At 39.5% G+C, this 23,968-nt stretch overlaps 1 protein-coding gene across 2 annotated transcripts; it reads left to right on the top strand.

Moving 5' to 3' along the window:
* Positions 1-1,530: 1,530 nt before the first annotated feature.
* CLPX (caseinolytic mitochondrial matrix peptidase chaperone subunit X) lies at positions 1,531-23,763 on the top strand. Of its 2 annotated transcripts, XM_076348055.1 has the most exons (14): positions 1,531-1,655; positions 5,834-5,994; positions 7,482-7,599; positions 12,670-12,824; positions 13,630-13,789; positions 14,991-15,032; positions 16,173-16,349; positions 17,204-17,368; positions 17,717-17,805; positions 18,356-18,520; positions 19,532-19,831; positions 20,337-20,429; positions 20,682-20,788; positions 21,906-23,763. In XM_076348055.1, exons 1-14 carry the CDS (start codon positions 1,586-1,588, stop codon positions 21,994-21,996), a joined length of 1,893 nt encoding a protein of 630 aa, XP_076204170.1. In that variant the 5' UTR covers positions 1,531-1,585; the 3' UTR covers positions 21,997-23,763. The 2 variants fall into 2 exon arrangements, with proteins under 2 accessions (XP_076204170.1, XP_076204171.1); XM_076348056.1 differs by lacking the exon at positions 14,991-15,032.
* The last annotated feature ends 205 nt before the right edge of the window (positions 23,764-23,968 follow it).

Consider the following 23,968-nt stretch of genomic DNA (forward strand, 5'->3'; position numbering starts at 1 on the left):
GGATCTTATTTTTAATACAGTAGGTTTTATTCAGCTCCCTTGATCCGCGTGTTGTGCGGCGCTTGCTCGTCTAATACGAAATCTGGATCTTTTAATCAGCTGGGTCTATTCAAACAAAGTGTATTTTAAAAAAGCGAAATTCAAGGCTATGCTAAAAACTGAGTTACATAAGGTAAGTTAGAAGGTGTAATAGCGCTGCCTGCCTTTTGTACATAAAGAAACATTTGCAGGTAAAGCTCAGAGCTGAGAAAATTGTTCATTCAAATAGTTTTCCATAAGTAGGATTTTACTGCTTTATTTTCAGTACACCAAGTTTAAGGGGAAGCTCAGAGGGGCGAGTTGAGATCACCACCTATTGCCGTAAGCGGTCCAGGCACGCAGTGGACCGGCTGACAAACCTGTATTCACAGCAGCACGCAACTGGTACCTGCTGGAGACGCCACTGCTGTTCCCTCCGTGCTTTCGTAAGGTGTGATCGCAAGGCAAACCGCTTCTATGGACGCACGTCGTTATGTCCCTGAGCCTAACCTGCTGTTCCTGCCCAACTCCCTCAAAAAGCTCCTGGAAGGAGTGGTGGATTCAATGCAGATTAAAATCAGATTGGCAGCTGTCCGGCTGTAGGTGGTGATGTTAAACCTGTATTTTAAAAGGGTTAAAATCCATCCAGAGTTTTGCAGAAGTTAAAACCAACATGCAGTATTCCCGCTGTGTGCGGCTGAGCAGGACGGTGTGTGTCATCTGCTGTTAGCGTGGTCTAATGGCGTTTGCTGTAGGGCAGCTCAGGTGAATTGAGGAGAGCGGCAGGTGATGTGTTCCTGTCTCCGAGTCATTCCTCTAAAGACCAGTTGGGATCAATTAGCTTCGCTTAATTGGTATGTGACAAATAGGAGTTGAAGGTGAGTTGAAAGAAAGGGAGCGATAGATACCTGTCAGTCGTAGGCGCGTTCTCCATGAGATCTGCCTAAAGGACACGTTTGATTAGATAATGTATGTATTTACACATAATGTTCTTCCCTGCTTGAGATCGCTCCGTGAGAAAAGGCGTCATGTTTATCTCTCCCCCAAAGTTGCTTCGTTTCGCTTAGAAGTTTTCGGCTGCTGTTTCAGTTTGATTTTTCACGAAAGGCTTTTTTAAATAATATTTCTGGGGTCCAAGGGAAGTGTTTTTTTTATGTTGTATTTAGGAAGCAGAATTAAAAGGCAGGAATCGCCTGAAATAACGTGTGTCCAGGGGAGACTGCGGGAGCTCCCGGGGGGCCGCCGCGCCCGGACTACATTTCCCATGATGCAATGCGGCGGGGCCGCCGGCGCCCCCCTCACCCCTGGACTACATCTCCCATGAGGCCTCGCGCGGCCGCCGGGACTGTGGCGGGCGAGGCGCCCCGCGCCCCGCCCGCTGGGGGCGGTAGTCCGCGGGGTGTGCGCGGCGACGGCGGGCGGGCGGGCGGCAGCGCGCTACCGTCACTGAGGCGGCGCCGGGCGGGGGAGGGGGTGTTTACGCGCGGGTGGGGCGCGCGACACCGCCGCCAGTGAGGCCTAGTCGGCGGCGGGGGGGAGCGGGCCGGGCCGGGCCCGCGACCGCACCATGTCCGCCTGCCACAGCTGCGCCGCCGCCGCCCGCCTTTTGGGCTCCACGCTGCCCTCCGCGCGGAGAGGTAACTGCCGTCCTCCCCTCGCCGTCGCCCGGCCGGACGCTGCTCCCTCGGCGGGGCTGGGCCCTCCGTCCCGGGCCCCTTACGGGGCCGGAGCGCGGCGGCCCCTTCCGCTCTCCGCCGCCTCCCCGAGGGGAAGCCCCGTTCCCTCCGGCCGCCGCAGGGCTGTCACCGCTCCGCGCCCCTCCAGCTCGCTGCTGCCGGTGGGTCCCGGGAGCGGGGCCCGCCGGGTCACCGCCGGAGCGGTGTCAGCGGGGAGCAGCCGCGCTCCGGAGGCGCTCCCTGGGGCCGGGAGACGCCGCCGCGGCCCGGCGCCCAGCGGCGGCCGGCCTGAGGAGTTCCGTGCTGCAGCGCAGCGATAAGGGCTTCGGTTAGGCAACGGGTGGCTGCTTCGGCCTTTTTCTTTTTTTTCCATTAATCTTTTGCTAGTGTCACCCTGGGTGGTGTGAGGGGACGGCCGGTGGCGTGTCAGGATTAAGGGCAGTATTACAGGGTATGAAGGGAAAATTAGCCTGCACTGGAATATCTTTTGGGAAATGTAATGCGAGAATAGAGTTTATTTCAACAGAAGTGGCTTTCAGCAGCAGTTGTCCATTGTGTGTTACCCTGCAGTGCTAGTAAATGAGCTTTATTAGCTGACTGATTAAAACCCTGTGTTTTCTGCAGCCGGAACTTGAAATGTTTCTCATAAAAACTTGGGCTCAGTTAACAAAAAGTAATTATTTCCAACATAGTAGAAAGGTGAGGTTGTGCAAACCACTTACTGGCAGTTGAAGCGGAGGGAGGCTGTTATCTTTTTACTACTTTTGTCCTTTTCATCATGATCTTGTGGGTAGTGAGAGTTGACGTACCATGTGCTGCTTTTAGTGAAAGGCAGACCATCCCCAAATTGTGCTGAAAATATCTACTGCTGCCTCATTTGCAACAAGGTTTTGAACGGTTGTACCTTCAGCAATAACCTGACAAGTCAGAGATGATTTATTGCCTTCAAGAGGTGAGTTAACTCATTGCAGTTGACTTTACATCTCTGATGTCACCTGTGCTGAAAGGTTTAAACCGGTACTTTCAACTCCAGCCGCCTCTGGCCGTATGTAAACCCACCAAAACAATAAACTTTAAAGCAAGTAACATTCTGAATTAACTTCAGAATTATCTTTCTTAAAATTTATTTTTTTTGTCGGAACTAAGATTGAAAAGGGATATGTAAAAGAGACGAAAACGCAGATACAGAGTAATAAGATTATTTATGCGTCAGCTTTCCATGAAAGTTAAAAATCTTGTTTTGGTGTATTTTTGTTGTTGTTGTCACAGATTATGTCTTCTGCCAGGTACTTTGTTTGCTACTGCTGGTTGGTACAAACTTGAGAGTATTCAGAGTGCATGGATCAGTCTAGTCAATCAAGTGTTGTGTGGGACAGAGAGGAGACTTCTCTTTTGTCACGGTCTCCTGTCACTTCTTGGGCAATAGATTCTTCCAAGACATTTGAAGCTTGGCCCAAAAGTCAGTATTTCTTTCATTAAGTATCAATTAAAGGTTAATAAGATCTAAAGGAGCCTCCCATTATTTCTTAACACACTAATCTGAACACCCTGGATAGATGCCATTGCTGCTACCAACGTTCTAGTGTTAGGTACATGTCCTTTAAATTTACTGTTTCAAAAACCACCCAAGCCCTGACTGCCAGTTGTGTGTGTGAGCGAATACTGCTGTGTTAGCCAGCTGTTGCGTATTTGAACATTTATCAGTATCTGGATCATTCAGTGGAATTTGCCAGGTGTTGGGCTGGAGCATTGATTTTTCCGGAAAATCTGCCTCTGGGCTTATTTATGCAAGAAAGTAGTTGCAATAACTTTCTTACTGCTTCATTCCTTAATTGTACAATGATATTTTGTCAAAAAAATATCACTCAGACCTCATGATAAGCACAGGGATAAGGCTTTTGGTGTTAGTCACAAGCTGATGTAGCAGTAATATGATTTTTTTTTTTTCCTTGTTTAGCCTATCTACACCCTTTAGAGTTCAGCATGTGTAGCAGGGTGAGTTTAATGTTCCCAAAAGGCTGGCCAGCTAAGTCTCTTGTGAGAGGGAATTTAACAGCAACAAAAGCGTTACAGCGTGGGTGTAATGCTGCTGGCTAGCCTGGATCTGCTGCCAGCGTCCCGTCAAACACTGGAGGTGAAGCCCCACAGCGGCCGTGTCTCTGATCAATAGATGGGCACAGTCAGTAACGTGGCACTTACCAGCTCAGTACTTGACACTGTGTATAGTTTCATAGTTCATCCAATACAGGTTTCAGTGCGTTTTCTGTGTCACAGGGGTGCTCTGAATTAAAACCAGTGATCTTTAGTCCACGTGCAGTGCTTAGTGGTAAAATGTTTGAGTTTCTGTATTAGTGCTCCATCCTTTCTCCACAGGCCGAAATCTCCTTGTACTGCAGGAAAGTTGTGTGACTTCGGGTCTTGTTCAGGGGAGGTGAGGTGGTTTGTTTTTTTTATTTTGTTAAGGGGTCTTTTCTCAGTTCCCTTTAGAAGTGGTAAAACAAATCTCAGTAAAGCAACCATCTATGAGGAATAAGCCCCCAAGACAGGGAATTAATGTAGAACAGCTATTGCATTGTAAACGCTCACCACAGCTTATTCGCTACTGACAAGTGCACTTGGTGCACATGGTCTTCAGAGTTTTCTGCAGATTCAGTTGAAAGAACACAACTGCTTGTGAAAGTGAGCCAGTATTCTTAAGTTTACTGTGATATTTTCATAGTTTATCCTATGTAATCTAAAGTGTCTTGCTGTGTTGCAGTGGCATCCAGCAGAGGAATTTAAAATTGGAAAGCACATCGATCGTTATTCCTCCCTCACGTTTACAGACAGAAGTAATGCTATTACAGATTTTTAAAAGATTACATTTTTAGTCATGTTAAAAATAACTGCAAATCATCTTCAAGTTCAGGAACCTTAAGCAGCATATAAGTTAATAAAACAACTTCAAATCTCATTTGACACTGTCTTCTTGGTTGTGACTTTGCAGAAGCCTGTGAGAGTTTTCCTGGTAAATTTAGGCTCGTCCATAATGCTTTTCTTCTTTATTTTTCTGTTTTCCTGTTATGGTAGCAAGGTGAATTTTCTTAAATATCCTCTTTCAACTAAGATTCCAGCTCTTAGTTGTCAGTTACCTCTTTCAGAGCAAATGAACTGTACTCCTCTTGCCATTCTTACTGTTCTTACTCTTTTTCTAGAAGAGTATTTGGCGTTTTCTATAGGATTCTCTCATCTCTCTAACAGTAAAACCATGTGTTACCAGCAAGTTTTTAATTGTCATTGTTGCTATATAGCTCTTCCGTCGGTAAGTCACAGAGTTCTTATCAAAACCAGAGAGCAAGTGAGAAATTTGCCACTTCAAATGAGAGACATGAGATAGGGATTCCAGGCACTTGTCTATGTTGAGAGATGTTGAAATCACAAGCGTGACATATGTTGATTCACATCATACCTAGGCATGAAATGTAATCCTACCCGCTGTTGCAAGAGGCGGAAAAGGCTGTTTAGTTTCTCAATGAGGTTTTTTTCATGTTGGCAATAAGCTATTTCAACAAAGTTAAAATTACGCTGAATTTACTTGTGCCAAATATGACACTACTTTTCAGTTTTCCTCAGGACAACTTTTTTTGTCAAGCAGTACCTCAAATTCCTGGAAACTAGTTTTTAATAGAGTTCACAAGTGAAAGCCAAATCCAGACGTGCAGTCCGTGAGTCTGAGACACTACTTTGGTAATTTTTGCCTGATAAGGAGGCACTTCAGAGTTCTCTCTTTTACTTCAGGGGTTGAATTATTTCACAATGAGTGCTGGATGTTGATTCTATTTATCATTCTGAGGATCGGTTTCATAACTGGGATGTTCCCTATTCCATGACACAATGGGACTCTCAATTGTCTGACGTTAGAGGACCTGAAATTACTTTTGGGTCACTTTTGGACAATCCAGGCAGCTTTTAATGAGATGAACATTAAGGTGGTGAAGAGAATTTATTTTGGATAACTGAAATTTGGATGTTCAGAGTTGAGTTCTGTTGCTGAAACCTTTGAGCTCCATTTAATGTACATAAATTCTGGGGTTTGGTGGCATTAGGATTAGAACTAGAGTATTTTTAATGTTTCATTTTCATGTTTTCTTTTTTTTTAGGTATTACTTGTGGTCGTACACGCATCCCTGTTTTAGGAAAACTTGGGACTTTTGAAACTTGTTTCCTAAGACGAATTCCTCTTAGAAACTTTTCCGAAACACCAGCGTATTTTGCCTCAAAGGATGGAGCAAGCAAGGATGGTTCTGGAGATGGAAGCAAGGTAATGTCCGCACGTTAGGCTTTTCAATAGTTTATATAAAATGTTTCTTAAATGTTTATAGTAGATTTTTTCCTTACTTAAAATTAGTCTCGTCTTGAGATTTTTGCTAACTCTTGACATTCCCGATCCTTCAAATTGCTACAACTGACAGTGAAGAAAAAATAAATTGTACTGTGAATTTATTAGCAGACAAACCTTATAAACATCCCATAACACTCTTCCCGGTTTTACAAATCTTTTTGCATAGTGTAAAGGGACACTTGAAAACTTTGTAGAATGTTATAAATCCACCACAGGTTTCAGGATCTCAGGAAAGAGTAGTAATCAGAACTATTCTCCTTCAAAAGCCTGCTACTCCCAAGTAGGCTTTTTGAAGTAAGTACATTTTAAAATGTTTTTTTCAGCACTAATTTGGTAGTTGTATTAAACTAGACAAGTTTGTGAGGAGACTAGCTTTAGTCTTGTTAGTAAATTGTAATCTATTTTCATCCTAGTCTTTCTCTATAATTATAGTCAATAAACAGCTTCTTGAGATAAATGATTACCTGAGAATAAAACTGCTCTTTAGTCAGTAAATAAGATTTTGAGAGTTCACAGGAAATAACTTGGCCTTAGTATGGCGTGTTGTGACATCTGAGGAACTGTTCAGATGACACAGGTGTGCTCTGAAGGTTCAGTTTAAACTTTTTTAAAAAATAAGGAAGATAAAAAAAAATTAAGTCTTTTTTTCTTGAGAAGGGTTGCGAGGAGAAATTAGCAAGCAAGCAAGGTTTAAAAAAATGGGGAACTGACTTAGAAAAGGGAAGAGAGATCTTTGCTGTTTCCTAAAATATAATAGCTTTTATTATTAATCAAAGTATGAAGGCATAGAACAGATACAGATTTAAAAAATGTTAACCTTGAACACCACTAAGCAGGGTGACATGGAGAAAGACAAGTAGGTCTCTGTCAGGGAACTCTGCCTTAAGTAAAAAATAAAATATTTCCAAGCAATTTACGAGATGCTTGTTTTATAGGCCATATCTGCCCTACAGCCATCTGCCAGCATAGCTACATCTGTCAAGGACATGAGAAGAGCTGTGGCTTCAGAAACCCTTAGAATCAATCCGGTTGTGATAATGAAATTACTCTCTCTATGATTTGTTTTCTTCTCTGGGGTTAGAATAAATTACATTGAAATACGCTATTAAAACAGTTTAGCTTGTTATTGTTCTAGTGCCAGTCAAGCAGTTCTAGTGTAGATACGGGATGCCTCTGCCATGGGCATCCAAAATTAGCAGACCTGGGAAATGCAGATGTGTGGTACGCTTCAAAATGTTTATATTGTGGTGTCCTAAGTTTTCAAAGCCGTTAAAAAATCCTGACAATAGTTACTTTGTCATTCAGCTATTGCAATGTTCACATTACTGGATTCCATAAACATACTGCTAAATGCCTAATGTAACAGCTCCATTGTGTGGGGCTAATTGTCTGGAAATCTTTTTTAGAAGTCTGTCGGTGAGGGGGGTGGTAAAAAGTCAAGCTCTGGAAGCTCTGGAAAAGGAGGGAACCAGCTGCGCTGCCCGAAGTGTGGTGACTTGTGCACACACGTGGAGACCTTTGTGTGTAAGTTTTAATGAATACTTTCTTTTTTAAATAGGCACAGATGTGACTATATTTGTGATCTAACTTAGTCCTGATAGCTAAGTTTTAGCCTACCTAATTATACAATGTCAAAAATTTTGTTATGCTTAGTTTGGCCACGTTGGTGTAAGCATGTATTGTCTCTGTGGATATATTTGTGTAATTTCCTATGATGTGGGGTGGAGCAGAATATGGTAGTGGAATTTGGACCGCAACTGTGAATATGCAGTTTTAAAATAGTTTGTTACATTTTATGCAGTGGAAGAGATGCTCACATAAACAGTACCATTTAACTAGTGATATTTCTTTCTGTCCATTACATAAATATATACTTATATATATGTAAAGTCTGTTCTTTGTTTACTGAATAATAAAACTTTAATCCTGCATGTACTATAACCAAAGTGCTTATCCAGCAGAGGAATTAGTATACGACAGATGGCTTACTAGAATGGTCTTCTATGATGAAGTCAGATCCGTAATACGTTCCAAATAGGAGGCTGGAAAGTCCAAATAGAAAATCCAAAATGTGTCAGATGCCTGGTGTCCAGCAGCAGTAGCTACTTTTTTTGAAGTACAGTCCAAATTAATGCCAGTTATGCTTTAGGTTCTATCAGACTTGAAGACGTTTCTCCTTATTTCAACACTAATGAGACCAGCCTAGAAAATAGTTGTCAGAAAGCAAATACCCTTTGTTAGTTGGTGGGGCTCAGGGGGGAAGTATCAAGTCATAATCAGACTTGTGCACTAAGAAGCTTAAGACAAGGTCAGCATGAACTTGTTCAACGGTTGTGTTAATATCGCAGTTGGTGAAAATAATGAGTGGATGTGCTATTATTTGCTGCTACTCGTATAAAATACTATTTAATAAAAATGATCAAACATCATGAATCACAAGACAATTCTATAATAACAATATATTTATTTATGTTTGATAAAAGGATCGGTCCTCAGCTACTATTTTTTTTTTTTCCAGAAATAATAAGCCCTTTTTTTTGTTTGAAACTATAGGCAACAAGGTTTTCTGAAAAATCTGGCGCTAGTTGGTGGAATCAGAAATACAATCCTGTGTGGCGTTCAATATGTTGGCCTCTCCCTGGACTAGGTGTGGTTGAAAACAGTGGAAGGATTTTTAACCTCATTACCATCTTATCAGATGATTCATGAGTAGACAGAGACATTTTGAAACTCTCTCACTTCACTGGTGTGTTTGCTCCCCTTGTTACTGGAGTTTGTGCTTTTCTGTGGAAATACCATTCAGGCATTGCCCCAGAGTGAAACAATTGCTGTGTATCCTTGGAAAGCAGAGATATGATTTAGTATATTGTCAATGTCGCTAGGAATCTTTAAGCGTGTTTGAAAACTTTCTTAGGAAGAGGGCTTGTTCATGCTAATGTTTTCTCCCATAATGTCTGGTATATGCAATCTCAAATTCACAAGTAGTGATACGGCACTTGAATTGCGGCATCATAATGGCACAGGTACTGTAAACAGCTTGGGACCAGAAACCCACTTTTCACTTGTAAAAACAGTATTGCAGCTGGTCAGATTTGTCACAGCTTGAAAGTCAAAATATGAGGAAGTCTCCTTGTGAATTACTGAATGTATCTACTTCTTTCATCCTTCCACATTCTACTCTGAGGCTTTAGGGTTTTACAGCCTTTAAATGAAGTCTGTTACTAGTTCAAACTAAGCACAGTGTCACCAGGTAATGGAGTAGAGCAGACTTTTTTGTTCATCTTGAGAAGAGCAGTCATCAGTTTTCTGTTAATTGGTAACTTAAAAAAAATTAAACCAGAGATTGTAATTGCTCTAACTTCTCAGAAATTCCTGTGAGTCATGGTTAAGTTTTCTCTGGACCTGTGTCTTTCTGGTTTAGTCTGTTAACTTGAGCACACTGCTTCCCAGCCAAACTGTAGAATATAAAGCAGCTGGAAAACCAGAGAGCTAAGTTCTAATTGTCTTAAAAACGATTTTAAAAAAGAAAACAAAAACTAATCAGAAGAAACAATCTGTCCCCTTCTGCCCAAAATGAATGGGTTGCAGGTTGTATTAAACATACTGTAACTTGATTTTTCGGATAAGCCTTTTGATGTTGCTTAGTCAGGAAAAATGATGAATTCGCTCAATTCTGGTTTGAATTACTGAACTGCAGAGCCTTAAGTAAAGTATCTAAAGCCGAACGAAAATACACAATTAGCTTTTTCAGTTTTTGAATATTAGGTTTTTCAGTCATTTTGAGAGAAGTAGGGAAACGAAATACTGAATAAAAACCTTAATTGCCATTGAGTGGCAGTGTGACAGGCTGGTTGTCCAGTGGAGTTTGTTTTTAATGGGGCTTCACTTTGTATCTGCAAGTCCTGCACAAGGATTTGCTTGGCAATGGTTTTCCAGTAATTAACAATTAAGGAAGAATATGACTTAAACCAAAAGGAATTTTGCTTTGACACACTTTCTCAGCAGTTCCTGTATTGTTTTGGGTTGTGAGACTCTGTAAGGAGAGTTTTGTGATCAGTGAAATAAGATGTGAGCCTCAGGTGTAGAGTGAAATCCAATAGTTATAAAGCTGATTGACATAAGAAGCCTTATCTAGACACTGCTTTTACTGTCTCCACCTGATGCCATCAGGTTAGCTCCCATCCTCCAAAGCAAGACTGCCCTGCTACTGTACATACTTAATAGGCAAGAAGCTTCCCTGCTCTCTTTTTCCTGATGTCTTTTTACCTTATAGCAGTTTAATAGTAGCCCATTATCTCAACTCTACAAGTGTTTTTTAAGATTAGTCCTCCGATTGTTTTGGCTTCCTGTATGTAATTGTAAAAACCCGACCTTTTTCTTTGGCAAGGTCAGCTCGTACGGACTTCAGAAATCTTTTTGCAAATGCAGCCTCTGTGGTAATGTTGCCTGAATCAAAAATAACACTTGACTTGCATTTTAGCACACTGTAAACATTTGCAGACATCTTAATGACAGTGAGGTAATTTGACATGAAGGCTCTTTGCCGTGCTTTTGTGTGTTTGCTAAAAGAACATATGAAAACATGCCAGTATTTAAGAATAGCAAAGTTGCTTGCAATTTTGAATGCTCAGTTTTAGGGAGATAGCAGTGCTTAAACTTGGTTTCCTTGCATTTCAGAGCAAATTCCTCAAATATTTTGTTCTGTTAAAACTCATTGATACTTTTTTCCAGATTGCTGTGTAGATGATAGAAACTGGCCAGTTTCACAGGTGTGTTTTGACAACCGAGTCTCCTCCCTAAGGCACCCCATACATCAAAGTTTCTCTGTAACCATGGACCCTATTGGTCTTGCTGAAAATGAGGAATATCTCTAATAACATTCCTCTGTGCTGCCTGGAGTAACTGATAAAAGTGTACTCTGCACAATAATTTTTTTCAGTGAATGATGTTTTAAAGATACACAATAGTATTCTTATAGCCTGCTCTTTATTTTCTAGTTTTTTAACCATTCCTGTGGATCTATAAAGGGGGCAAGTATTCTCATGGCTATTCCATCCTAATAAAGCTGACTATTAGCATTGCATAAGGAAGGACAACAGCCTCATGGCAGTGTAGTCATTAAGAATATCAGAGGTGTTTTGAGTGAGCACTGGGAGAAAGTTTGGGGTTTTTTCCCTACAATATTGTTGCTAAATAATAGTTATGTAAGAGGGGTGGGTGCATGCAAGGGGTTCCCCATTGCATTCCCATCAGGCAGATAACAGTGATTTGGAATGTTGCCAGGAGAACTTCCCAGCTGTTACACAAATTTTCTTTGGAGTAGAGTTAATAAAGCTGTGACCATCACAGCTTTATGTGCTACATTATTAAAATAATCTGCTGGCCTTATTTACAGTCATAAGGTGTGTTTAATATTAAAAAAAGAACCCCACTCCTCTCTTGCTGATACCAGCTCTATGGGAGGCAACAACAAGTTATAAATAAGCAGCTTGTTTATTGCTAGAGGTTGTTATTAAAATCAGCTGGTACTACAGTGTTCAAGCCATTTTCTAAATACTTTTTATGATTTCAGAAGTTTTGACATTGAAGTTTTTCATGTGGTTGTTTTGCTACATTTACTTTGCTTTTAATTTAATACATTTACTAATATATTTAAATCAGTCCTGTTGCACATGATTTGCATTTAATAGCATAGCAATATGGTCAGAAAAGATCTGTTTTGAATTACGGTTTTATTCTTCTCTACTATTTTCAATTATTTCAACTTTGCTTTTCTGAAGGAGGAAAAAAAAACACAAGTTCTAGTTTGCAGGCTTTTGAAACAAGTCTTTGCAGATAACATGATTTCTTGAGGCATGGTTCAAAAAGTCAGTGGTAGGAGGGTTTGGCTTTTGGAATTTGAAAGAAATTTGTTCTACTCTTGACAGTAAAAATAAATAAGCAAAAGATCTTGCAAAACATCAAAGTCCTGATCATCTGTTGAATACCACAGCTGCCTCTTTTTGGGATGAGCCCTTTGTGTGACACCACTGTGCTCCGTGTCCTGGGCTTAGGTGACTCGAGCATGCTCCATAGCATTCCACAGCCAGTGGGATGCAGAGACCAGGAGCTGCCACAGCTGTCCTTTCCTGAACCTGCTGCGTGCTATCTTTGATATTGTAGATTGCTTCCCCGCACTTTAGAGTAGTCTCTCCCTAACCACAGATTTTTTTGCCTGCTAGTTTGAGAGTTAGGAACAATTCCTGCATAGTTAGAAGCCCTCATTAATTTTGCATTGCTCTGAGATGCAAAGTTTCCTCTTCCAAGTGTAGTGCTACTGAATAAGTATGAAATAGATTTTTGCTTTTTAATCCCTTGTTTGGTTGCTGCCCTGTGTTGTGACTTTTTGGGCAAATTGCATTCCCTCTGTGTCAAATTTCATAGTCCAATAATTGCTTTTAAAGCTTCTAAGTTGAACGAAGGGGAAGTGTTGTGTAAACACAGAGGTGGCTGTGCTGTCTTACAGGTGCTTGTCCTGTGTATGATGAACTCAGGCAGTTGAATGAATGCTGTCTAAGCAATTCCTCTTACCATTTTGTTTTACTTTTTCTGCAGCTTCCACCCGTTTTGTGAAGTGTGAGAAGTGTCACCATTTTTTTGTTGTACTGTCAGAGGCAGACACAAAAAAGAGTATTATTAAAGAGCCCGAGTCAGCAGCAGAAGCTGTGAAATTGGCATTCCAGCAGAAGCCGCCACCTCCACCGAAAAAGGTGTGGTTCTTATTTTCACCCCAATAATGCTTTGCTTCATCTGCATCAGGTGTGTAACGGTCTACTGTGACAGAGCAACAAACAAGAAAGATGATTAGCTCAAGATTAAGCCTTTGAGAGCTATATGACCCAGCAGAGCACCGATAAAGGGAACAAGTAGATCCAATAAAAGTAGTTAGGCTTGTTTTCCTCAGCCTTTGTCTTGTGACCTTCATTTTCTCCTTGTGACCCTGAGGCTAACCTCAACCCTCACCAACCATGGTATCTTTCATTTCCTGCTATGGCCTCATATTCTGCGCCCTAATGTTAGCAGCTTCTTTGTGTAGCTGCAGAACTTTTATTTGGCCTCTTTCTGGGTGAGAACCGTGGCTGATTAGCTTGTGGTGGTGACCCATCCTAAGTCATTTGGTCTCCCTCTCCTGAACAGTGAGGGAGCTTATTGTGTTTCTCAGTTCCTAGTGGACTGTAGTGGTTTCTGAAGCTGCATGCGGCTCCTGGATAGACCTCTTGTAAGACATGAAATATTCTTGAAATTTCTGTTCCTCTTACAAAATTGGGTGAAAATGACAAGGGGTTCAAATGTTAGTGGGGGAGAACTGACAGACACAATATGATTGTGTAAACCCTATGCTTTTAAGTAAACTTATCAACAGGAATATATTTTGTGTTTTAGATGTTGGGTTTCTATTTCTCAGTTCTGTAGTGGTTGGTTTAGAGCAAAGTCCATCTTTGGCACAATGTACTATTTTTTCTTTTTTGCTGCAAGGTGATTTAAAAGTGTTACTAAGATTGAGTTATTTTTCAGATTTATAACTACCTCGACAAATACGTTGTTGGTCAGTGTTTTGCCAAGAAGGTGCTTTCAGTTGCTGTGTACAATCATTACAAGAGAATCTACAATAATATCCCAGCTAACCTGAGACAGCAAGCAGAAGTTGAAAAGCAGACTTCTTTAACACCAAGAGGTTTGTATGATGTTTGGTATTTCTGGTCAAATAAAACTTAACATTTCAGGGCCCTAACTTAAGAAACCTGAGAGGGGTTTTACCTTGACACTAGATGTTCTGTAATTGAAATGATCTAAAAGAATTTCTATTAAATTTTCACTGCATGTGAACTTCTGTGATTTATTTAAATAGTAATCCAGAAGGTTTATGATTCCATGGGTATTGCCTACTGTATTACATGGTTAGCATTTTTTACTGACGCATGTTATTAGGTATTTTCCTTTAACTTTTTAAATTGAGCCTCCTAAACTTTTCTTTCTGATCTCATTTACTGCTTAATGGTAAATCTGCTGCTTAATCTGCAAGCAACAATGCAGATTGTGAAGACAGTATTTTGTATAGGTAACTTGATGAAGAGCTAGCTTTCTAACCTTGCTTGCTGCAGTTGGCAGCATTTGTTGGTCACTATAGTATTGTTCCATATCTAGCAGGTGTAGATGGTTACTCTTGGCAGTACTTTTGCTACTGAGTAAGTGTGTAGCTATGTTGATCTAATTTATTTTTAGAAGTAGGATTAAATTACTGTCTCTGATTCAAAGTGTACCTTGATTTTTTTTTTAAGTGTTTTGTTCTGTCTTGCAATAAATAGTATGCTAAGCAAACAGAAGTCTTCTTTGTTTTTTGAATTTATGTAAAGAAGTATTTTAACTGAGTATTTTAATTAGTAGCACTGTTCTGGTAATGGTAGGAGAGCAGTTGTCTACCTGGCACAGAGAAGTTCCTGATCCCCCACAGGAAGATAGATTAGTGCACACCCAGAGGGACTGGCAGTGAATGTTTATAATGAATAGTACTTTGAAATTTGTGAAATCTTACATTGTAACACTCAGATATAAATGTGAGAGTTTAAGGAAGCCTTTTCAAAACAAAATTATATTATAGCATTTTTTCCCCCTTCTATAAGTGTTTTTAAAATGAAAATCAGAGGTAATAGATTGTTACTGTTTTAAGTAATAGGAAGCTTGCTGTCATTTTAAAAGCATGCAAGTTGGGTTTTGGGTTAAATTTGACAGCAATAAAAACTAATTCATGTGGGGATTTCTTGTTAGAAATGCATTCATACACAGTGATGAGATGTATTCAGAAGAGGGCAAGAGGTGGAGAATTTATAAGCTTTTATAAACTTATTTTTTATTACTGTTTTCATCCTCTCTCTTAGAATTAGAAATCAGAAGACGGGAGGATGAGTACAGATTTACAAGTAAGTGAACTCTCTCCTCATGTCCTCCTCTGCAATATCTACTCTTTTGATGTTAATGTAGAATAGTCTTTAGTGACCGCTAGTTTGAAATGCTGGGTAAAATCCTGTTTGCTTTTCTTCTGCAAGTAAATTTATGGCATTGAGTATATTTTTAACGGAGGTGACTAGGATCTGACTATTTAGTTCTGGGTGGAAAGCAAGTAAAATGTAAAGATACTTTTAAGGAGTTGGTTAAATAATTATCTGTCCTTAGAGTTGTCCTCAATAGAACAAGTGGAAATTGAGATTTATTTTTAATTTAGAACTGAGGTGTGATTATATTAATAATGCCACACAAGATAGGATGGGAGGTGGATAATAAGGGAAGTTAGGCAACTGTTTTCTGCAGGGTATTTGTACTCTTAAAAGGCACTGTCACCTTGAACCTCAGAATGCCTTTTTTTTTTTTTTTTTTTTTTAATCTGGGTGAGGTCAATTATGTTTATTTTCAGTCCACGGGAACTGTCACTGGCTATTGAACTTCTTCCTTAGTCTAGTGTAGATCATTTTGTAATCCCAGTTACACTTCTTCAAACCAGTTTTCTTAATCTTCAATATTCTACCCTGCAAGCCAATTAAAACTAGTGCTCTGAAAAAAGAAAATCCAGCTCAATCTCTGTATCTGTAACAACTGAACTAAGACAAGGCTTTAATTTTTGAGAGTAGACCTGTGCATTGCTTTTGTAATTGTTTTAATATGCTAGTTCTTGTACTTTCTCACCATAGAGATCAACAGTTTGGGTTTATTTCTTTTCATATGTTTAAAAAAACAAGTTAGAGTTAAAATGAATCCATTTGTAAGGACTGAACATTTCTTTAGCACTTGTTTTTAATGTAGAGGAATATTTTTAGATAATCACTGCATCATTAAAAATTCTTTTCATATATGCAAATATGTGCTTGTGCAAAAATATGATTGGAACTGATGTTTTTGTAATAATTGCACCATATTTCTGTTGCAGTCCTGTCTCTAAACTTCTGTACGGATAGATAGAATTGTAGGTTTGCAGAACAAAACAGAAGAACCAAGCTTTTATTGTATATTTAAGGTAATGGCAGACCTTGTCAGTCCTCAAACAGTACTACTATTGTTCTCTTCAGAACTACTGCAGATTGCTGGAATCAGTCCACACGGTAATGCTTTAGGAGCATCGATGCAGCAACAAATGAACCAGCAGATACCTCAGGAAAAACGGGGAGGAGAAGTACTAGATTCAGCCAATGATGACATAAAACTTGAAAAAAGTAATATTTTGCTGCTTGGACCAACTGGATCAGGTATACAGCTGCGTGTTTCTATAGGTGTCAGATTTTTCTTAGAATTGATTGTTAATGAGTGATTTTTCTCTTTTGTGACTATTCCAGTTTGGTGTATAAAAAGCTAAACTGAATTCCAAACTGGGATTTTGTGCTTTCATGCCATGGTAACAAGCTGAGCTAAATGGCCTTGAAAAGGAAGGAGGTCTAGTCATGTGGTGTTTTGGTTTTTTATGCCTATATTTACCGACTGATTAAAAGACACAACTTTCATTAAGCTGAAATAAAACACGTTTAAAGTTTCTCTGCTTTAGATGGCAAGTTGAGATGCTGTGGTTGGTGTTTCACCTCTGGGACGGATCAGTTACAGGGGGGTTAGAGAAATTGTATTTGTGTGTTCATAAAAAGCGGGAGTGTTTGTGCTGAAGTGATAGCATTTTGCAGACTATTTGGGAGGACATTTAATAAAAATAAATATTTTAATTTTGCTTCTCCACAACTTCAAAGGAGGAGCAATTGGACTTTGCACTGCACCCTGAGTATCTGCAAAGGGCTACTGGTTTATTTAATCTTTAATCTATGCAAGTATGTAGATTTTTGGTTTATAAATTGTGCGACATTGTATTTGTGATACTGTATGCATTTCAAGCTGCCTCAAATGTGTAGTATTAGTCTAATTCAGAAGTACAGCTTGCCCAACATAAAAACCACTATGTATGAGAACTGGCTCCCTTGGAAAATATATGAATATATGAACATGCTGGCATCATTCAAAATATCTAATGACAGTAATGATGATCCTATGGTAAATATTTGTGTTTGTGTGCTCTAGAGAAATGTATGGCAGATACAACATACAGTTTTTATTTTCTCAGGTAAAACCTTGCTGGCTCAGACTCTAGCTAAATGCCTAGATGTACCTTTTGCTATCTGTGATTGTACTACCTTGACCCAAGCTGGCTATGTTGGGGAAGACATTGAATCTGTTATTGCGAAACTCCTGCAAGATGCCAACTACAATGTAGAAAAAGCTCAGCAAGGTAAACTTTTTACAGGATGTTTCCTGAAGTTCATTCATAGACTGTGTTAATCTTGCCGAAGTGTTCTAAACTTTGAGACCACCAGTATTTCTGTAATTTGTATTCCTGTTTCATGAACCTGAATTTTAACACTTTAAATCAGAAATAATAAACCTGAAAAGAGCTCTAAACATATCTTGTAGTTTTTGTTCTTGTCCATAATTGGACAAGATTGGATACATTTTCACAATCTACAGTATGGCAGTAGAACAGATTGCAGTTATCTTAAATTATGTTCTTTCCTGTGTGTAAGTTCTTCCTTCTCTTAAAAAGTGGAGTCTTCCTTAAATCCATTTTCTGTAACTGCAGGAATTGTTTTTCTGGATGAAGTAGATAAGATTGGCAGCGTTCCTGGTATTCATCAGTTACGGGATGTTGGAGGAGAAGGTGTTCAACAAGTAAGTACTTCCGTGGAGTGATTTTTATTTTGTAAGCGAACAGCCCATCGAGCCTATGTATCATCCTATCATATGTCAAATAGCACGGGAGCATATAGAGTCATAGTTCTTCAGTTCCTTAATTATTAACCTTTGAAACACTCATCTTTCCTCTTTACTTTCTTCATTCCAAAAAAATCTCAAAAGCAACTCTAGACCGCTTCATAGAAATGTTTTAATTGAAAAACGTCTTTGCAGCGTTCAGATAGCAAGTTGCAAAATGTAGGTAAGAATAGATAACACATTCCACTTTTGACAAAACTCTTAAAGCAATTCTTTACTACGTGCAGCTCGTAATGTGCATGGGAGTCACATTAAAGAAAGATTTTTGTCTATCTTTGAGTGGGATTGTTTGTCTCATATGGAAAACTGATTTCTTACTGTTACTATAAAGGTATAAGGGATTAAAAAATGTAAGTACATCTGTGAAAGTAAGCACAGTATGGTGCGCCTTCTTACATGATGCTACACAGTGGAATTTTATATTGTTTACTTCTTCTCTCCTTCTTAGGGCTTGTTAAAATTACTAGAAGGCACAATAGTAAACGTTCCAGAAAAGAATTCTCGTAAACTACGTGGAGAAACGGTGCAGGTTGACACAACGAACATCCTCTTTGTAGCTTCTGGTGCTTTTAATGGTCTTGACAGAATTATCAGCAGGAGGAAAAATGAAAAAGTGAGTGCATCAGGCTGTACTTGAACTGAAAAATGACTATTTTAATTACTACTCATGGTACTCACTCCTAAAGGTCTTGCTATATTTGTAAACCCACTAAGATTGTTTGCAGAGCAGTGGTTTTCCATCTGTTACCTGGGAACCTGAGGTCAAGCCTAAGAAAGATAGCAAAGAACAAGCCTATTGTTAGTAGGCTTAAGTAGCTTGCAGTGGTCTCTGCTTCCACAGAGAAATTTTTAGCGTATGCAAATAGGAAAAAAATAGGGGGGGGAAGGTTGAAAGCTGTTGGTAGAGGACTTGCTGTCCATACTTACGTGGTAAACTTTTTACGTTATTGTCATGTCCTGTGTTTCTTAGAATATGTGAAACGGTTCTAGCAATTACAATAGGACTTCTTTTAGTTGGAGTGTACCACGTATGAAACTGGGAAAACTGTTGGATATCAGCAGAAAAAAAGCTTTTACTGATGATACTTAGATAGTTTGAGCAAATGGTGCTAAAAGCTATCATCATCTTAAAATACCGGGTCATGCAGTTCACTGTTTCGTATATTAATGTCTGGAGACCGAGTTCTTCTGGCTGTAGCTTTCTGACAAAATGTGCACCCCGCTTCTTAACAACAGAGGAGTGACTGAAATCCAAATTACTGTTTATGATAACTCATGTAGCTTTTCACGTAAGCATTGTTGCATGCATTTGCTTCACTTCTGAAGAGCCCTTTTAGTGTCACTGGTATTTGTAAACTTATCAGGACACATTACTAACTTTTTTTATTTTAAGAAAAACTTGCTCTTAGGCTGATGTATTAATACTATACTGAGGGAATTAAATGTTACAAGGAACTGATTGTGTGCAAGGGGTCTAATTTTACTATAAGTAATTTCTTGAGCTTGAATTAATATGTAATGACATAGTCAGTCCAGATTTTTTAATGCACATGGAACGTGATTTAGTTACATAAAGAAAACTTAACTGTTACAGTTCTGTAAGCATAACATGTTTGTTTTGCAGTATCTAGGATTTGGGACACCATCTAATATGGGAAAAGGCAGAAGGGCTGCAGCAGCAGCTGATCTTGCTAATATAAGTGGAGAGTCTGATCCACATGAAGATATTGAAGAAAAGGATCGCTTGCTGCGTCATGTGGAAGCCAGAGATCTCATTGAGTTTGGCATGATTCCTGAGTTTGTGGGACGTTTGCCCGTTGTGGTTCCTCTGCACAGCCTAGATGAGAAAACTCTTGTACGGATTCTTACTGAGCCACGGAATGCTGTGGTTCCTCAATACCAGGCACTTTTCAGCATGGATAAGGTTTGAATTTTTATTTGACGACTCTTCAATATTCTTGTTTATAAATACAGTGTTAAAGCAATCTAAAATATCAATTGAAATCACTTCTTCCCCCCGCATGTGCACCTCCCCACTCTGGGGGAAAAAAGTAAGCTAACTCATTAAAACCTGACTGGTTTAGATTGGATAACTGTCCTTGTGGGGCAAGTAATCTGGAAGTTGTTGAGCTGCTCCTCATGTTAACATTCAAGTGAATATCTGTGACCTTGCCTAATAGGCATCAAGAGCCTTCATGTACTGTAGAGGCACTTACAGTAGTTGTAGGTAAAGGGACGTAGTCAATACGGGTAACCTTAGTCAAAAAAAAAGTGTAGCTGAAGCTTTATGTCTGGCTTAAATGTTCTGGTCTGTAACAAGTGAATTGCTACTGTTTGTTATTTTCAGTAACGCTTGCACTGTCGCACTCAACACACTGTTGAGTTATAAATGAAATAATTAACTAAACTTACCATTTGTCTTTATGTAGTGTGAGTTAAATGTAACTGAAGATGCATTGAAGGCCATAGCCAGACTGGCCCTGGACAGAAAAACTGGTGCAAGAGGTCTTCGATCTATAATGGTGAGTACATTAAGTCTCATATTGAGTAAATGAGGCTACCTATGTTCGTGTGTATGGACCTAATCGTGACAATTTTCAGTCAAAACCTCACTTAGTTCTGGGTCTTATAAGGGTACAGTAAGTCTCTTTCTAAAACTGTGGGTATTCAGAGTTCTTCCAAGAAAACTCTCCAGCTCTGAAAATCACCTGCTAACCATGTTGGTATGTAGAAGAGGGCATACAGAAATATTTTTTCCCTCTATTTTCTTGTAGGAAAAGCTGTTGCTGGAGCCCATGTTTGAAGTGCCCAATTCTGACATTGTATGTGTGGAAGTTGACAAAGATGTTGTAGAAGGCAAAAAAGAGCCAGGATACATTAGGTAAAACCATAACGGAAGTATCAGAACAGACGAGTAATACAGCTAGACAGGTATTCTGATGTTTGCTATAGGAACAAGCACATAAACACAAAGCCATGCACACAACCTAAAAAGGATCCATTTCTCTGTATACAGTACACAGCTGAATTAGTGCCTATTCTGTCCTAGAGACTTTGGGTTTGTATTGCTTTAGTTTTTAAGCAGAAATTTAAAAATAAACTTATATATTAAGCTACTTTAAGCCTTTTGTGTGTGTGTGTATACCTGTAGAAATAGAAGTAAATTATAAGCATCATAAGTTAACAGTAAAAATAGGAAGTTTAATTACGACTGTACTGAAATTTCTGAAACTTTTTCCTTTCTCCTTCCACTTTCTACCACTGAGGTGGTGGGGTTTTTTTTAATGCAAGCTCCAGGCTGCTGCTGTTTTCTTCTCCATTGCTCTTGCAGCAGTGGGGAGCCACAAAGGCACATCTGTTGATTTGCTGAACTCCTGTTAAAATAATCAATTTTATGTAAAGATTGTATTATGGTAATGATGCAGTGGAACACTGAAAGCACTGGACAAATCTGGATTTAAAAAAAAAAAATCATAACTTTAGTGAACAAAGGATGGAGTCGGGAGGGGATGGGTCAGGTTAAAAACACAGGCCTGAAATTTGGGAACTCTGGCGTGGTTTCCACCTCTGACAACTTTTTTGAGTACGTGCTTTGTATTGATCTGTGTCTGTGCCTGAAGCTTGGCTCAGCACACCTAGTGTCTCAGAGGGAGTGGTTGGAGTGGAAAGTTTTACTCTTACAGCAATGGTTGCTTTAGGTGATTTTGTAGAGCACCAGCAGCCATGTTTGCTGAAAATTTAAAATTTACTAATTAAATCAAACAACTTTACTGAAAATCAAAAGGCTGTTGAATTCAGTAACGAGACTGCATACTGGTAGTAGCATGAATCTGCACAGCACCATTTTCAGATCGGAAGGTTGTTTAGCAGATGGGTGCTTGTCAGAACATTTGTCACTGGGGCACTTTGCAGGTGGCGTGTTCACCAGAAGCTATGGAAACTGTCTCCGTTCTTTTCCTCAATTTCTGAAGTATCTGATCAGTTCGTTTTAATTATAGGGCTCCCACTAAAGATTCATCTGAAGAAGAATATGACTCTGGCGTTGAGGAAGAAGGCTGGCCTCGACAAGCGGATGCTGCAAACCATTAAATACTGTCAGAATGCTCGCCCGCATAAAGCGCACTTGGTTATTTCCTTACGATTGCCTCTGGCTTCAGTCTGATACTAAAGGCATTGGATCTATCTCGGCTATGATACGTGATGAGGAACTTTATTAGATAAATCAGATCGTGTATTTTATTGCAACATCACATTGATTTATTTGATGGACGTTGTGTGGACTTGGATGGCATAATGTTCACATATGAATTGTATATTACACTTGTTCGATTAAAATGTATAGCAAATACAGCAGCACCTGGATCGCTCTTTCTGGAAATTAAAACAGCAATGCAGGTGCTGCAGATAGTTAGATTTTACAATAATGTTACTCTACAAATGGGAAATCAAGATTAATAATTAGTAGAGGGTGAATAAACTATTAGCTCCTCTTAGGACTGGCAGGGGGTTACGTTCGGGTCAGTGTTAGATTTCTGCTGGCGTTTGAAACCCGATGGGTGCTGGAGTGACTTGTTACATTGGTGGGGGAGGAAGCCCTTGCAACAGGATCTTGGAAAAACTGGGACACACTTTGTGACGCTGCTGGGAGATTTTGCTAGAATGTGACGCTAGTTTGTTACAGTAATTTGAATGCAATATCAAATAATACCCTTTTCTTCACCTCTCCATTAGGAGTAAGTTTCAGTCACCTTGAATACTGTGAAAGAAGGTGAAGTCAGTAATTCGCTAACTGTTCCAGAAGGGTAAACAAGATTTCTGGGAAGCGGTAAGCCATCGGAATTTGGACGAGAAGTCGACATAAATTTTTAAATATTAATGTTCTAATATAGTACATTTTGTTTAACGTATTGGAACTATCATGCATCAATTTTTTGGTGCCAGGTATTTGCCCAACCTATCTTATAATGTTAAGAGATGAAAGAAGTAAACGTGTAATATTTTTGATGTAATCGGTAGTGATTGTTCACATGAGACAGTGCTTTTTAAGTTATACGCTCAAATGCTAGTATTGCATCTTGTGGTTTTGTCTTTGATTCTTAGTCTCGCAGCAGAGCAATCCTCCCTCTTCTGTTCGAACCAAAACTAACTCAATCCTTTAGGAAAGTCTTTGTAAAAAACACTAAAGGACCTGTATGTTCTTGATTTGTTTCAGGAATTAAAATTGTTGCTTACAACTTTGTTTTGTCCTTCGGTGATACGTGGACTTAAGTTTTACTGACCCCTTTTTCTAAAATGTTAATTCAAGCTATTTAAATAAAACTTTCATCATTCTTTTCAGTTTAGTGGATGTTTTAGGACAGGAAAGGATACTGCAGATGCGTTGACCCTATTTTTGTTAACTTTTGTCATGTAAATTTTATGTAATACTTGTGTTCTTACCTAGAAGCAGCGTGACATGCAGTTGTAGCCAGATGCAACAGATACTTCCCTTAGGATTTCAGGTTTTTTCAGGTTAAATGACCCACTACTGGTTCAGAAAAAGCTGCGTTCAGAGTTGAGGATACTTCTGTTTCCCTTAAAAGGGGAATATGTGGTGAACTATCTGTAACTGCATCCTCGCTTTCCCTTTTGTAGAGTGAAAAAATATAACCGCTTTTACTTCTCAATCCTTTAATTCAAATCCTTTTTTAAATGGACTGAAAGAACGACGTTTTAGGCGAAACTGTTCAACAACTTAGTTTTGAAAGTTGTTTGGAATTATATAACCAAGAACTGTTTTTAAGGAAACAAAACGCTGTGTAACTTACAGTTTGTACTTCACCTCTGGCCTTTGAATAAAACAAAGCGAATATTCAAGCAGCGGAGAGTTGTCATCCCTGACGTCATCCCCAGTAATTTTGAATTTTATGGGTATTTGGAGCTTTTGAGGCTTTCTTTTTTTTCTTTAAGTGGATCTATATGAAGGAGAGGAGGTGCCGCGGCCCCGCTGCGGGGCAGGCGGGCTCTGCTCGGGGCGGGCACAGGCGGCTGCTCCCCGCGCTGCCGGCGGGGCGGGGCGGGG

Source organism: Aptenodytes patagonicus, chromosome 10 (genome assembly GCF_965638725.1).
Source record: "Aptenodytes patagonicus chromosome 10, bAptPat1.pri.cur, whole genome shotgun sequence".
Classification (NCBI taxonomy): domain Eukaryota; kingdom Metazoa; phylum Chordata; class Aves; order Sphenisciformes; family Spheniscidae; genus Aptenodytes; species Aptenodytes patagonicus.

What these genes read in the sequence shown, in the direction of transcription:
- CLPX (XM_076348055.1), top strand. Translation starts at nt 1,586, where the DNA reads ATGTCCGCCTGCCACAGCTGCGCCGCCGCCGCCCGCCTTTTGGGCTCC. An exon ending in GTTCTGGAGATGGAAGCAAG is followed by an intron (nt 5,995 to 7,481) that starts GTAATGTCCGCA and finishes AATCTTTTTTAG; the next exon opens with AAGTCTGTCGGTGAGGGGGG. An exon ending in AAAGAGCCAGGATACATTAG is followed by an intron (nt 20,789 to 21,905) that starts GTAAAACCATAA and finishes TTTTAATTATAG; the next exon opens with GGCTCCCACTAAAGATTCAT.